The sequence below is a fragment of the Pseudopipra pipra genome, chromosome 15, assembly GCF_036250125.1.
Source record: "Pseudopipra pipra isolate bDixPip1 chromosome 15, bDixPip1.hap1, whole genome shotgun sequence".
Taxonomy (NCBI): domain Eukaryota; kingdom Metazoa; phylum Chordata; class Aves; order Passeriformes; family Pipridae; genus Pseudopipra; species Pseudopipra pipra.
The window spans coordinates 4987526-5001612 of NC_087563.1; the positions used below are offsets into that span (position 1 = coordinate 4987526).

The window sequence follows — 14087 nt, forward strand, 5'->3', positions numbered from 1 at the left end:
TGTAAGGAAAGTGCTGCTTCTTGTGAGGAAAACTTCTCAGACAGAATGCCCAAATTTCAGCACAGATGTCTTTTCTTTATTGTAAGCAGTCCTGTTAACACTGATGTTCATTACGATAGGGATTAATACACTTTGTAGCATCTGGTTTCTAAGTACCTGAGGAGTCTGGGTGCTCCAGCCTGCAAACAGGACAGTGCTCAGAACACAGTTTTTTCAGGGGGAACACAGTTTTTCAGCCCAAGTGGATGAAGGAGAGGTGTCACAGCCAAGCTGATGGGGATACTGGGGCTCTGGGGAGGAGGGTGCAGGGGAGCAGAGGCAGCATCCCAGTGGGGAACAAGGGGCAGAAGCTGTGGAGGGCTGGTGTGCTGGGGTTGCTGGGACAGGCAGGCTGGGGCACAGCCAGCAGTTGGAGTGCTGTTTGCAGTGGGACTGGGCTGAACCTTCAGCACAGAACATACCTGTGTAACACAGGACAGCCAGAGGGTGGCACAGGCCCTGTGCTGTGCCTTGTTTCTCATAAACATCTGGTAGTAACCTACCACCCGTAGCCCATGGGGAAATAGCTGGCTTGGCATGGAAATGTTGCTGGCAGCCTCTAATCTAAGGATATTAAGCTTTGCAGGTGTTTTTTTCATCTGCTTAATTATGAAACCAGTTCAGGAGAGGGAGATGACACATTTAGGTTGCTCTGCTATTTCGGTTGTACAGATAGCATCCAAAAGATGTTTAAAAAAATGTCATGCTCTTGTAGGACATCCAATTCACAGGCAGATGTGCTGTGATATTTGGGAGTGCTGCTTCAAATTGCTTTCTGAAGGCTCCCCCATTTCTTTCCTCTCCAACAAGGATCTGACCTAACATCAAGAAGGACTACACAGTTTCTATCAGCTTGGGTTTATCAGCACATTGATTCTAGAAATTAGTTTGTAAACCTGCGAGATTCTTTTGCAGTTACAGTGTGACTGCAGAAATGGGAAATCAAACTCTAACCAGGCAGAGAGGCTGGTTGGGAAGGGGCATTTCATCATGTGAGGCAGAGCAGACAGGATGTGAATTCAAGCGTGGAATGGGTCTTCACAAACGGCTCATCTATACTATTTGTCTTGCCAAAAATATAGTGTGAGGGTCCTTTCAATACCCCCAAAGAGTCTTCAAGAAGATCATCTCTGCTTTCCATGAGGAATCTTTATGTAGGAAACTGAGCTTTGGCTGTTTTTCAAGGCATGCCTTAAAGCATCATGCAAGTTGCCAGGGCTGTGGTTGCCACTTCAGCCCCTCCCTGTTATAAGCAGGGCTTTAAGTGTCTGTGGCACGTTTATAGCAGCTGCTGCCCAGGGTGGGTGTGTTGGTGTCACCCATCAACCTACTCATGATTATTGCTCTTCTTTTATGTCTCTGTGGCTTTTATTTGTAGAACTCTCCATCAAGGGAGATGGGGAGCTTCATCTGCATTTTGCCATTACTGTCTAATGAGCTTGTCCTTCATGCTGCACGTGCCATAAAAGCCAAGCAGTCCTGCATGTCAGTGCTGAGTGTGGCCCTATGGAGAGCAGCTACTTTCCTTTGAGTAATTATTTCTTATTTCCTTTTTTATTTCCTCCTCTCATATTCATTCTAATGGCAGATAATTTATAAAATCATATAATGTTTTGGATTGGAAGGGGTCTTAAAGATTATCTAATTCCAACCCCTTGCCATGGGCAGGGACACCTTTCACTATCCCAGGTTGCTCCAAGCCCCATCCAACCTGGCCTTGGACAGTTCCAGGGATGGGGCAGCCACAGCTTCTCTGGGCAACCTGTGCCAGGGCCTCACCACCCTCACAGCCAAGAATTTCTTCCTAACATCTAATCTAAACCTCCCCTGTGACTGTGAAAAGGTGCCTTAAAAGGCATGAAGATTTATGTTAGCACAGAAAATTCCCCCAGCTCCTGTGTCCTTGTCCTATGGAAAAGGCCACCTGTAGGTGTGAATTTTCAATCATATTCATTGAAAATGTCACCACCAGGTGCAAAATATTTTTCTGCCTGTTCTTATTTGCATCACAGTTGAGGGCTTGGTTTGCTCTAAAAATGGAGTTGTCCTTTTAACGTGCTGGGAACTGGGGAATCTTCAACCCCTGCACAGCCACTGTCTGTCTGAGCTCAGGGGAGCTGTGCACGGGCCAAGGTCTGGAATTAGGACAGCTCTAGTTTCCCCACACTGAGATGACTGAGTGAGTTCACTGGGCTTTTCTAAGTGAAAATCACTTTGTGAAGACTTTTGGTGTTGAGTGGTCACCCTCTTGGCTCTTTTCTAAAGATTGTTTTCTTTCTTTTTTTTTTTTTTTTGGCTCTGCTGGTCTTTTTCAGCCCCCTCTCTTGGTATTCTGTAAATGCTGTGTTGTGGTGAAGATTATGATAAATTACAGCACTAAGTATAGTAATAAATGTTGGCATAATCTATATAGGCTGTTGTGGAAGAAATTAGTTTCTCTTCTGCAGTTTGAAAAAAAAAAGGAGTCATGCATCTGTTTAGTGTGAAAACATCCTTGTCTTCCTGTGGTTTAACTTTATTCTCAGATGAAAAAGCCACAGAGTTTTGCACAGGGAAGCCTGTTTTATGGATGGCATTGTCCAAAATAATCAAGTGATAATGGAAACAATTTAAAGTTTGGAAGTAGAACATTAAAATCATGGAAGTTGTGCAATTTCTTTGTGAGATGTGTTGCACTGGTGACTTACAACTGAGAAGTCTGAGCAAAGCAAGCAGGGAATTTGAGCAGGTATGTATGTCAAGTGCTTTGGAATCCTAATCTGTGAGTGTATGTGTAAAGAAAATAGTTTTAAGGAACAAGCCTAGCCTATCATGCCACCACTTTAAGGTGCTTTAAAAACATTTCTCTCTAATGAGCATGCTTGATTTTAAGGTAGTTTAAAAACGTTTTTTCAAAGGAGTCTTTGCCTTTAGGTTGGTGTCTGTTGTGGCATGATCTGGAGTGCACACAGGCTTACAGAAAGTGTATATGGGAATCCTCTTCCACAGAGCCAGTAATTTCTAGTATTGGCAGAGCTTAGAGCCCGATGGCATGCACTCATGCTGACCTGTTTGTGTTTTTGAGGAATCTGGTGAGTGCTCTGTGAGTTTCTGAAGTTATATTCTGCTCTGCTCTTGTGGGAATATTACAGAACTGGCCATAGGGCTCCAGGAATTGTCACAAAACGAGCAGTTAATTCTTGACATCTGCAGTGCTGCAGGGACTGCCAAGTTGCGTAGGTAGTTGGCAAGGAAATAAATATTGATAGACCCTAGCAACAGGTACTCCTGAGAACTCTTGTTCTGGGAATGCTTAGGCCGTGTCCAGTGTTATTAACGTTGTGATATCATTTTAAGTTTATTTATAGGGTCTGTTTGTGTCTTATCACCATCTCTCAGAGCTGGAATGCACGAAGGGGCTCTGCTGCGCCAGGGCAGAGTTGTGTGTTCTGCACCTTCCCTGGTGACTCATTTCAACATGTAACAGATGCTCCACTGCCCACACCTCAGGGGTAGCTGATGTGCACCCATGTGTGACATCTCAAGTATGTGCTTATATCTAGAATCTCATGTTTGCTTACCCATCCTATGGTAGGATGACTGCTCTGGAGCCATGTAAGTGAGTTGGATACGAGGATTTATTCCTTTTTAGTGACATCCTAACAAAGCACTAATATACAAGATCCTCGGAGAATCCACCAGGTAAAATGAGCTCACACTGTGAAAGCACTGACATGAACAACTGTGTGTTCTCCTTGCAGAAATTGAAGCCAGAGAAGCCTGTGACTGGCTGAGGGCTGCCGGGTTTCCCCAGTATGCTCAGCTCTTTGAAGGTATGATCACAGACACTTGTCAAGCAGCTGACACTGAACTCGAGTGGAATTGTTCACATAAATAATATGTTTCAGAACCTGACAGTTTTGATGGAAGCACTTTCAAATTCTGTCATATATTCATGCAAATCTTCAGAAAAATAGTAAAGCTCTTGCAGAAGGGACATCTCGTCAGGGACTCAGTAGAATTCTGTAAAGGAGCAAATCTTTCTTGGTTTCCTTTTCTTGTTCTTCTCAGACAAATCTCTGCTTTTGTGATTTTTAGTTGCTTATAATTTTCTCAGGCTCTTTTACTTGTAATGCTGGAGTATTTTTCTGACCACTGATTGCAACCAAAACTCCTCCAAGGCTCTCCAGCCTGAGCCAGATTGCTTTATTGGTGTATCGAAAAAGAATGATGGAAAAATCATCTTGCAATCATAAGCGTTTAAAACTGATACTCAGCAGCAGCCAGCCAGAAAAAAAAAAAAAAAAAAGCAATTTCAGCATGTTTTTCATGTCATTAAATCTACAAAGAATGCTTATTTCTTGTGGGGGAGGCATGGATTTATTAAGAACTTGTATAGCTTTCAGGGCACACTTGTACTTAAACCTTAAAAGAGTTCTTCTTTAAAATATGTTTATTGTTACAAACACTGAATGTAACAAGAGGTAATTTATTTTTAAGAGGGATTTTATCAAAGAACTACAGTTAAAAGAACCAACAGTGACTTCTGCCTGCTGTCATTCTCACCTCCCCCTGATCACTGCAAAATTAAAAATTCGAAGCCAAGCCACAGAGCTGGATTTGAAAGCTGTATGCTATGAAACATGCTGCCTCATGGCAGTGCTTCCTGTCTGACTGCAGCAGAGTTTATTCTACAAGATGTGTGTTGGAAATGTACACTGCCATGCTTCTGGAAAATGAATCCCCTGCATCCCCTCGCTGCTTATGCAGTGTAATTTACAGACTGGGAAAAGTAAGCTTAAAAAAATAAGCCAAGAAAATGCTTAATGCATCTTACTGGTTCCCTCATCTGCAAGGTTAGATCTCAGAAGCTGAAACACTGAACTCCTCAGCTGGTGGATCGATCAGCTTCCAGCCCAGCTTGATTTGTCAGACTCATTGCAGCTCATGTGTGTGTGTCATGTGCTGCACTGAACATCACCAGCACAGAGCTCGTGTGAAATACTCCCTGTTCTGCACCTGAAGCTGCAGAGAACCAAACCAAAGCTAAACTTTGTTTTGTATTTCCTGCCTATGGCACTACAAGCTCCTGGAAAAGCAGGAGTGTTTGTCTACCTGTAACTAACAGCAGCAAGCAGATCCCTGCATTTATTTTACTTGCTCTAAGGAACTAACCCTCACTTACTTGAAGGACCTTTGCATGAATATATAGCTGTAAAAAATAGGTTTAGATTCCTTTCCTGTGATGAATAAAGTTGCAAAATTGAAAGTCTTTGCAATTAAAACTCAGATTTCAGATTCAACTTCTTTGTTACAGATATGCAGTTTCCCATTGATGTAAAAACTGTAAGGAAAGATCATGAATTTTTAGATGGAGATGCGATTGAATCCCTCTTCAGGTAAACATGAATTATGAGTCACCTTTAACACCTCCAGGCCCCACAGTTATTTGTCATTCCTTTTTCATGCCTTTGTTTTTGTCAGAGACTAACAAAGTCACCAGTTCTGTGAGTGAAGGAAACCACTCAAGCACATGGTTTAGTACCAGTGAAGTTGGTTGTTTTAAGAATTTAAAAGTGAAGTAACCATGTGTCTGCACATCTCCAGCCAAGATCTTGGGGATGTTATGCTGAGCATCAAATCTGTCTTTTCTGTAATGTGAGATGTCTGCAGGCTGAGAAAAAAAATAATCAGTTCCCTGCAAGCATAGCAGGCTGCTCTCCAGGATCACGTATAACAGAGTGCAGGAATTTCCTCTGACTGGCCAAATTCTGTTCCAGCAGATAAACAGAAAAAAAGTTGTATGCACAAGATTCCTTCTTTTTTTCCTGAATATTTTTTTGAGTGAGAAGCAAAGGTATTGATTTGAAACTATTGTTTTGCCACAGCTGTTCAGAGCACACAAGTGAAATTGCACTGTCAGGGCAAAGTCAAACCCTCAGCCCTTTGGCCTTTCCCCGTGGAAGAGTGCCAGGGTAGTGTGAGACATTCTGCTTCACTTCACACCACAGTTACTGAAGCCTTCTCGTGGTGGGATTGTTCAGCAGAGTTCCTGTAGCAGAAATTAGAATTTCTGCCTCTTAAGGGGACTGGAAAGTTCCTCTCCTGGCAAAGTGTTTTGGTCCTTTTCTGTCCCGTCAGGTCACCTGAACTCAAATTCTGCACCAAGAGGAATTGTTCACATTTACACCTCCAAAGCACAGCAGACACTCGAGAAATTTAAGTATATTTTGTTGCTTGTTATTACTTCTGTCCTGAGTGCTCCTTGGAGGCTCTGTGTGTGCCTCCTGTTGAGGCTGCCTGTTGTTTGGCATTTAAGTGACTGACTGTTTTGGGACCTTTTTGATTCCACAAGCTTTAATTAAAATCATAGATAATAAAGTCCTTCCAAGGAATTAGTGCCTTCATTTATTTAAAAAATTATTTTTTAAGAAGGCCACTCAGAGTTTCAAAATCTTAAATCAGCAGCTGATGGTTTTTCAAAATCATTAAAGCTAATAATATGATTTTTTAAATTAAAATATTAATTATGGTTGTCTTCTCTAGTTTTAACACGGCAAAACTGGGAGTGTGAACATCATGGGGTTGTTACTGGTGCTGGTTTTGGCAAAATGTATGAGGAACCTCTAAAAGAATGTCAGTCTTGGACCCCAGTAATGAAGACACTGTGGTAGAAGATCACAACTGTACTGGCACATGTTCGTTTTCAAGAAACAAAGTAGTTTAAATTTAAAACTTCTGTGTTTTCTCTCCTGCCCCAGACGGCTGAACACGTTGAACAAGTGTGCATCAATGAAAGTGGAAATAGGCCGTCAGAGGAAACGGGTACGTTTGTAGAGCACAGTCACTGTTCTCATTAAAAATGTGTCCAGCTACTCCATCAAAAACCTGGTTTTGAAAAGTGCATGAAGGATTAGCCATTTCTGAAGTTTCCCTTTCATTCTCTTCCGTCCTGCAAAGCTCTTCCACTTGCATTTTCTGCTGAAAAATACGAGGATGGAGGTTGAAATTACGCATTTTTCAGTTTGTAACTTTGTGAGGTAGGTTAGGAGTGGGCTTTGGAGCAGTTTTAAAAATTGATTTGGCACATGTTACTGTCCAATTTGATCAGCTGATGGTCCCACCTCAACGTGTCTATCACTGCTTTCCTAAGTAGTTTCACACCTTATTTAAGTCCTGAAAGTGAAATTTCACTCTTACTGAGTAAGCAAAGAAATTAAATAGACATCTGAAATGTTCAGCCAATAGAAGATGGGTGGGTTTTAGCTGGGCTGGTTTTGTCCTCTCCCACAAAAAGTTCTGCAACTAAAACAAAGTGATGGTCACAGCTTGGCTGGGCAACACCAGGACTGCAAAGCCTCTGAGGTACCGTGGATTAAGTGCAGGATTAGCAAGAAAATAATGCCATCTTCTGGAAAAATGTCTAGTTTTTTGGAAAGTCCCACTCTGTCATTAGGAACGAATGGGGCAAGAGAGAGCCCACAGAGAAGAGACATTTTGCTATCCCAGTGTTCCCTTGGAATGGGGACAATAGAGCAACTGGGGCAGGAGTCAGGGGAGGCTGAGGAGTCCAAGAGGGTGCCACAGATATTGATGCTGCCACAGTCCCACAGCCAAACACTTCTTTACCTGAAAATGAATGGATTTTGGCCATCAGAGTGTTTGATTTGTTTGGCTCTAGGAAAGGCCATGTAAATTCAACAAAATTATCTTTCAAATGCTTTAGATTTGCCACACCCCAGGATTTTTCACCCTTAGAGCAAATCTGTCACCTTTTCCTGTGGTAAACTTCCCATATCTGTCAGTGTGCTTGGGAGTCATTTGTCAGCATGTTTTTCAACTAACTCAGGGCAGCCCTTCAGTGAATGAATGGTCACATTTCCATGTGTTGATCTTGGGGGTTTTGGAGGTAGGCAGAAAATTTAAGTCTCCTTTTTTGGTTAATTTATTTATTTATTTATTTTTGGTAATTTAAAATTTGCCAAACATTGACCTTGAACTGTGGTTTTTTTTCCCCCTTCTAAGAGTGATGATTCTGAAGATGATGAACCCTGTGCAATAAGCAGCAGGTGGGCTTATGAGAGGTGCAGCCAGAGGTGGTCTCGAATCGAGAGCCTGGAGGGTCTCCCAGCAGAGGGAGGTGCCAGTGCCTCGGTCCCAGGCAGTCCAGTACTGAAGATCATCAGCAAGGAGGACAGTGTCATCCTGGATCATGGAGAGAAGCACGATGTGTCCTCAGTTCACAGCACCAGCAGTGCTGACAGTGACACTGTGAGCTCCCCAAAACCTTTTGAAGATGTGGAAACCAGCACGAGTTCCTCGAGGTGTTCCTCAATTAAGGTACCTGCACTGGACTCTACTTTCAGTTGTTCTCCTCCCCCCAGTGAATTTTTAAATAACACCAGCGAGCAAAAGCTTTTGGATAAGTCGCCATCTAAAAAGAGGAAGAGCCTTCTAAAGAAAATGGAGAAGCTGCACTTAAGGAGCTGCAACTTAAGGAGTGGTCAGTCAAAGGCCAAACCCACAATAAGTGAACCTGTTCTTCTAGAAGGGCTTAGTGAAGAAAAGATGAAGATGCTGAACTGTGTGAATATTTCTGACCTCTCTGGCATCCAAACAAAGGACAATTCTTCCTTTTCTGCCCAGAGTCACAGCAGCAGCAGTCAGTCTGGAAAGAGCAGCACAGTGAGCACTCCAAGTCCTGGTATAAAACCAGGCAGCCCCTGCGAGGGAAGGGGGATGTGTGCAGAGCACACAGACTCCAGCAAGCTCTTGCTGTGGAATGACCTATCTCAGCAAAACCTGAAAAATGACATGACATTACAAAAATCTCAGATGTTTCAAATACCACAAGGCCATAAACCTGGCACCTTCCCCACAGCACTTACAGACAGCTCCCTCTCTCCAGCAGACAACTCTTCTGTCAACTGGAGAACTGGGAGTTTTCACGGGTGCAGGAGAAGCCGGAGCAGAAGCGGTTCCAAGGAGCCCAAAGCCCCCAGGAGTCCCCTTTCAGGCTCCTGTAACAGGCTAAGTGTGTATGACAACATGCCCAATATGGACCTTGACAGCCTGGAGGCGGCACAAGTCGGTGATGATGATGTTTTTTCGGAACTGAACAATGTTATAGCAGATGTCAACGGCCTCAAAAAGTTGGTTGATCAGTGGACAGAGAAGTTCTCAGATGATGGGGATTCTGACTTTGCCAGTGACTTGACCTCTTTGTGTCCATCCTCCCCTAAAGAAAGCTCTCTTGAAACGGAGGGCTCAGAAGACAAGAGAGCAGGGGGCACTGAGGGAGAGAGCAGCTGTGGCCTGGGCAAGGAGATTGGCTCTGCAGATCTGACATACATCACAGACTCTAAAAAGGCCAACAGGTCAGCCATCCTTGGGTTTCCCCTTGATTCTGGCCACTCAAAATGTAACTGCTTTGCCAGAACAAAGTATTCTCAAGTCTGTTCTAGGCAGCAGGGTCTGCACTGCTGGTGCCAGGTGCCACCAGTCCATAGTTACTCTGGTGACAACATCTGTCCTCTGCTGAAAGCAGGACACTCATGATCTGCATGAGCACGCAGACGTTTGGAATCAGGCCTTACTGCCAGCCTGCTGTATTTCTTAGGGAAAGAGCTGGTATTACCAGAGGACCTCCTGGATGGGAAGTACCTTGTTTGAGTGCAGCTAACCATGTGGTGTTTGGCAGCTGCAGGTCATTTAGAGCCTTAAGTGCTTCACAGCTGCAGACAGAAAACTAATGGGGATGATGGGGATGATCCTAAGCTTGAGCAATGTTTATCCCACAGGCACAGGAAGCAACACTGGTCTGTGGAAGAGAGTGTGAACTTGGAAAGCCTTTCCATGCAGAGTGATGGCCAGTCTGCTGCCCAGCTGGCCCGGACACAAAAGCTGGCACTGTTGAAACTCACTGCTTTAATGGACAGATATTCCCCTTCCAGCAGGCAGGGCTGGAACTGGTAAGTTGTCTAATGTTAAAGCAACCTGTGCTGGAAAGAGAGGATTTGCTGTAAGCAGGTGAATTCCCTTGTCTGTCTAGATTACACGTGAGGAATTTCATCCCATTAAATCTCCAGCAGCCTCATGGTTGTTTCCATGGCTCCAGGGTTTCTTCTGCTGTGGGGCTGCACTTGGGCTCCTCCCTGGTGGTCATGCTGTTACTGATTTTAAAGCACACTATAGTTTCTCTTTAAATTTGCCTGTTTTCAAGGTTTTGTCAGAGGTGCTTCACAGGGATTGCAGGACCTGAGGTGAGAGCTGGCTGGGCTGAGAATGCAGCTCTTCAGTCTCTGAACTAAAACTGTGACAAGGTCACACACCTAAATGACTTAGAAACATCAGCCAGCATCTTGTGATAGGGAGCTGGTGCTTGAACACAGAAAGAAGTGAAAAAAGCTTGCAGTGCCCTAAAGGGATGGGATTTATTTCCCATGGGAATGCTTTTTAAAGCTAATTTCTGTAAGGAAATGAGGAAGTCATTCCTGTAATCACCTTGACTGATTTTCTCTCTGATGGTGCTGTGTGTGCAGGTCTGTGGCAGAATTTGGGTTGTGACAAGGCATACAACTAAATGCTTTCCCGTGCACATAAAGCAGCAGGCAGAGTGTGCTGGGGACCTAATACATTGCATGTCCTGGTTTTTTCTTTCCAGGACCATACCAAAGTTCATTAAAAAACCAAAAGCCTCTGACTACAAGGACAAAAACGTGTTTGGGGTTCCTTTACTCCTGAACGTGCAGCGAACAAGCCACCCACTGCCCAACGGGATCCTGCAAGCCCTGGACTACCTGAGAAGCCACTTTCTTGACCAGGTATGAACTCAAGGCAGCCCAGAGAAGCTCTAGGCCATGAATGGATCTGCTCCAGGGAACCAGACTCTGCCTTCCCTCTTTTCTGAAGGACTTTCTTGCCCCCCGAGGCTCTGAACAGGCAGACAGGTGTAGGTGTGAGCCTGAGAGGAAATAGCAGTGCTGATTCCTGCTGGGAATGCCTTTAGTCCTGTATTGTGTTTTTGTGCCTTGCCTCACTGAAGCCCTCTGCAGCTGGTGCAGGCAGCCAGGCTGCCTTTGCCTGGGGAGGTGTCATGTCTCTGCTCCCTGAGGAGGTAAATCTGCCAGACAATGTCGTTGTTCCCTCTGCTCTGTGGTTGCTGGTAGTGCCAGAGCTAATGTGAAAATTAACCTTGTTTCAGCTGAAATGTACCACTAAGCAGAGAGAAAACGTATTACAGCAGTGCCTGTAACATCTTTTTCTGGATCTCAGCTCCGTATTTATCCCCTAAGTGGAGGTGGCAGGGGGAGTGTGTGCTGAATATGGTATTTTCACAGGATAGCTGCAAAAATGGGAGACCCTGGGACATGAGACACATCAGTTAAAGAAAGGACTTTTTTCTTTTCCTGTGCTTTGCCATTGTCTAGGTGTGTAATATCGTGCCAAAGTACAAAAGCGTGTGTGGTCTGTGAGGTGACAGTTTCAAGTGTGTTTCGTTTTGAGGTCGTGGTACCCATTTGGTTAACATAAATAAACCAAATAATGTAAATACTGTCTCGGTGGCACAAAGCAAAACTGTCAGCAGAAGCTGTGTTGGGATCAAGTCCATGGGAAACTTCTAAATCTTGGTTTTGCCTGAAACCTGATTGACGATTACATTAAAATAAATTATATTAAATTAATAATTTAATTATTATATTAAATTATAATAAAAATAAAATCATAATTTCCCTCAGGATGGCAACTGCCCTTTGCCAGCCTGTGGATGGATTAGATGTATCAGATGTGTTAAACCTGAGCCTTGTGGATCTCAGAGTCAGTTTGTTTGTTCCAGTACAGGCATGGATGTGTGTTTGTGTTTGGATGGACACATATTGTTGTATATGAAACTTGCAGTTGACATGTGTGAACACAGCCTGCCCAAGCAAACAGACAGATGTCAATAGCAGTGATTGTAAAAGTCAAAAAGAGTAATTTTGCATTAAATAAAAAGAAAACAAACATGACAATTGGCATATTCTGGTTCTGTGGGCATCAGGCATGGTTTGCCCTGGGAGGAATGTCTGTGCTGCTTCTGATCATACAAAAGTATTTTGGTGTTAGGTCCCACTGTCTTTGTTATCAAAAGAATGTGAAGCATCAATTTTTTGTCAGAATTTAGATGCCTGATGAGTCCTCTCTTTGTCTCCAATATTTTCTTTTCCCCACAGGTTGGCCTGTTCCGAAAATCTGGTGTTAAATCCAGGATCCTGTCTTTAAGAGAAATGAATGAAACCAACCCAAACAACGTCTGTTACGAAGGGCAGTCAGCTTTTGATGTGGCAGACATGGTGAAGCAGTATTTCCGAGACCTCCCCGAGCCCATATTTACCAGCAGGCTCTGTGAATCCTTCCTCCACATCTACCAATGTAGGTAACAAAAGATACAGTTTTCCAATGCCTTGGATATCTTGATATTCAGCTGTTCAAGGCAGTGGCCAGACTCAGACTAGGACCAGGTCCCCTTGTAGTCAGAGGAGACAGGTCAGGCAGGACATTTCTAAAAAGATGAGTTAATTGTGGCTCTGGACTTCAAAGCTTCCCATCTGCATCCTATGGGCCACCTATTTCTGTTCCTTGAAGGGTGAGTGTAATAACATGCTGCAGCAGCCCCCTTAAACTGCATTTTTAACCAGTCATTTCTTTATGTGAAACAAAGAACTAATCTGTTCCCCTTGTTCGAGGTATGACAGAGCTCCTTGTGCAAGAAGTCCTGTTATATTGATGACATCTCTTTATTAGGGTGCCCAAGCACAGCTGCTGTGAAACAGCTTCTTTGCCAGGAAATGCCTGCAGCTTTCTGCCTGTTACTGTCCTTGAGACTCAACCCCAAAAAAGGAGGAAACATGAAGCTGAAATCTCACATTTGATACAGTTTAAACAGGTTTCATCTCCAATACTTTGCCCTCAAGGAATTCACTTTCAAAAAGCAGCTGCGCTGGGGAAGGAACTTGCTGAAGGGACTAATGATGGTCTTGTTTTTGAGAGAAGGTTTAGGAAGGCAAAGTGTGAGATTTCTGAGGGGTTTTGCAGCCTAAATAATGTGACCTTTTTTGACATAAGTTAACAGGCTGCTGCTATCCTGTACATCCAGGGTTCCAAGCAGGGCACTGAGCTTGTAGGTTCATCCATTTCCCTGTCCCTAACTCACAGGAGACAAGGAAAGGCCGTCACATCAAATGTACCATTTCTCTTACTGCCTCTGCAAGCCACGTGTGATTTTCATCATTTTTTCTGTTTCCAGACGTGCCAAAGGATCAGCAGCTCCAGGCTGTCCAGGCTGCCATTCTCCTTCTCCCAGAGGAAAACCGAGAAGCTCTGAAAATCCTCCTGTTCTTCCTGCGAGACGTGGTCGCTTTTGTCGAGGAAAACCAGATGACCCCAACCAACATTGCTGTCTGTCTGGCACCTTCTTTGTTTCACCTCAACACCCTGAGGCGGGACAGTTCCTCCTCCTCCACTAGGTATGGACATCTTGATGCTGGCACTGCTGCTGTCCACAGTCTCCTTTGCTGGAGCAATGCTTTCTTTAGCTGGCCTGGGGTCAGCATCTGCTTTTGAGGGGGAAATAGTGTGTGTGTGTGTGTGTGTGTCTTGGGGTTTGCCTTAAATCTGGTTGCTCAGGTGCAGCAGGAGCAGCACATGGAGAGATCCAGCCACTCACTGCCCAGTGCAGTGGTGAGGCACCTCTGCTGTTCTCCTCACCAGCCTGTGTGTGTCCCTCACCACTGCTGTATTCCCTGTGCTTGTGCATGGGTCCAGCTGCCCAGGAACCAGCTCGTGGCTTTAAAGTGATGCTGGCCTTTGGAAATGTGCTCCTGCACTGGCAACCTGAGCCCAGGTGCAGCTTCAAGGCCCTGCAGGTACCTGGCAGATTGTAGCAGCTACTGGCGCTGGTTCTGCTGGGTGATAAGGGGATCATTCCTGCCAAATCAAGCCACAGGGATTCTGTAAATTTATCTTAAAAAGTAAAAGTATCTGGGTTGCATAACATCCCCTGTTTGTACGTGCAGGGAGGAAGGTGCCCT

At 44.3% G+C, this 14087-nt stretch overlaps 1 protein-coding gene across 4 annotated transcripts in view; it reads left to right on the forward strand.

The window, feature by feature from the left end:
• Positions 1 to 14087, forward strand: part of LOC135422443 (rho GTPase-activating protein 7-like) — a 51452-nt gene that overhangs the window by 28605 nt on the left and 8760 nt on the right. For all 4 annotated transcript variants that reach the window (XM_064671580.1, XM_064671582.1, XM_064671581.1 and 1 more), the window contains exons 2-9: positions 3780 to 3851; positions 5336 to 5417; positions 6780 to 6843; positions 8044 to 9395; positions 9819 to 9989; positions 10682 to 10841; positions 12231 to 12429; positions 13304 to 13523. In XM_064671580.1, coding sequence (XP_064527650.1) covers positions 3780 to 3851; positions 5336 to 5417; positions 6780 to 6843; positions 8044 to 9395; positions 9819 to 9989; positions 10682 to 10841; positions 12231 to 12429; positions 13304 to 13523 — 2320 coding nt within the window. The remainder of the gene's footprint in view (positions 1 to 3779; positions 3852 to 5335; positions 5418 to 6779; positions 6844 to 8043; positions 9396 to 9818; positions 9990 to 10681; positions 10842 to 12230; positions 12430 to 13303; positions 13524 to 14087) is intronic.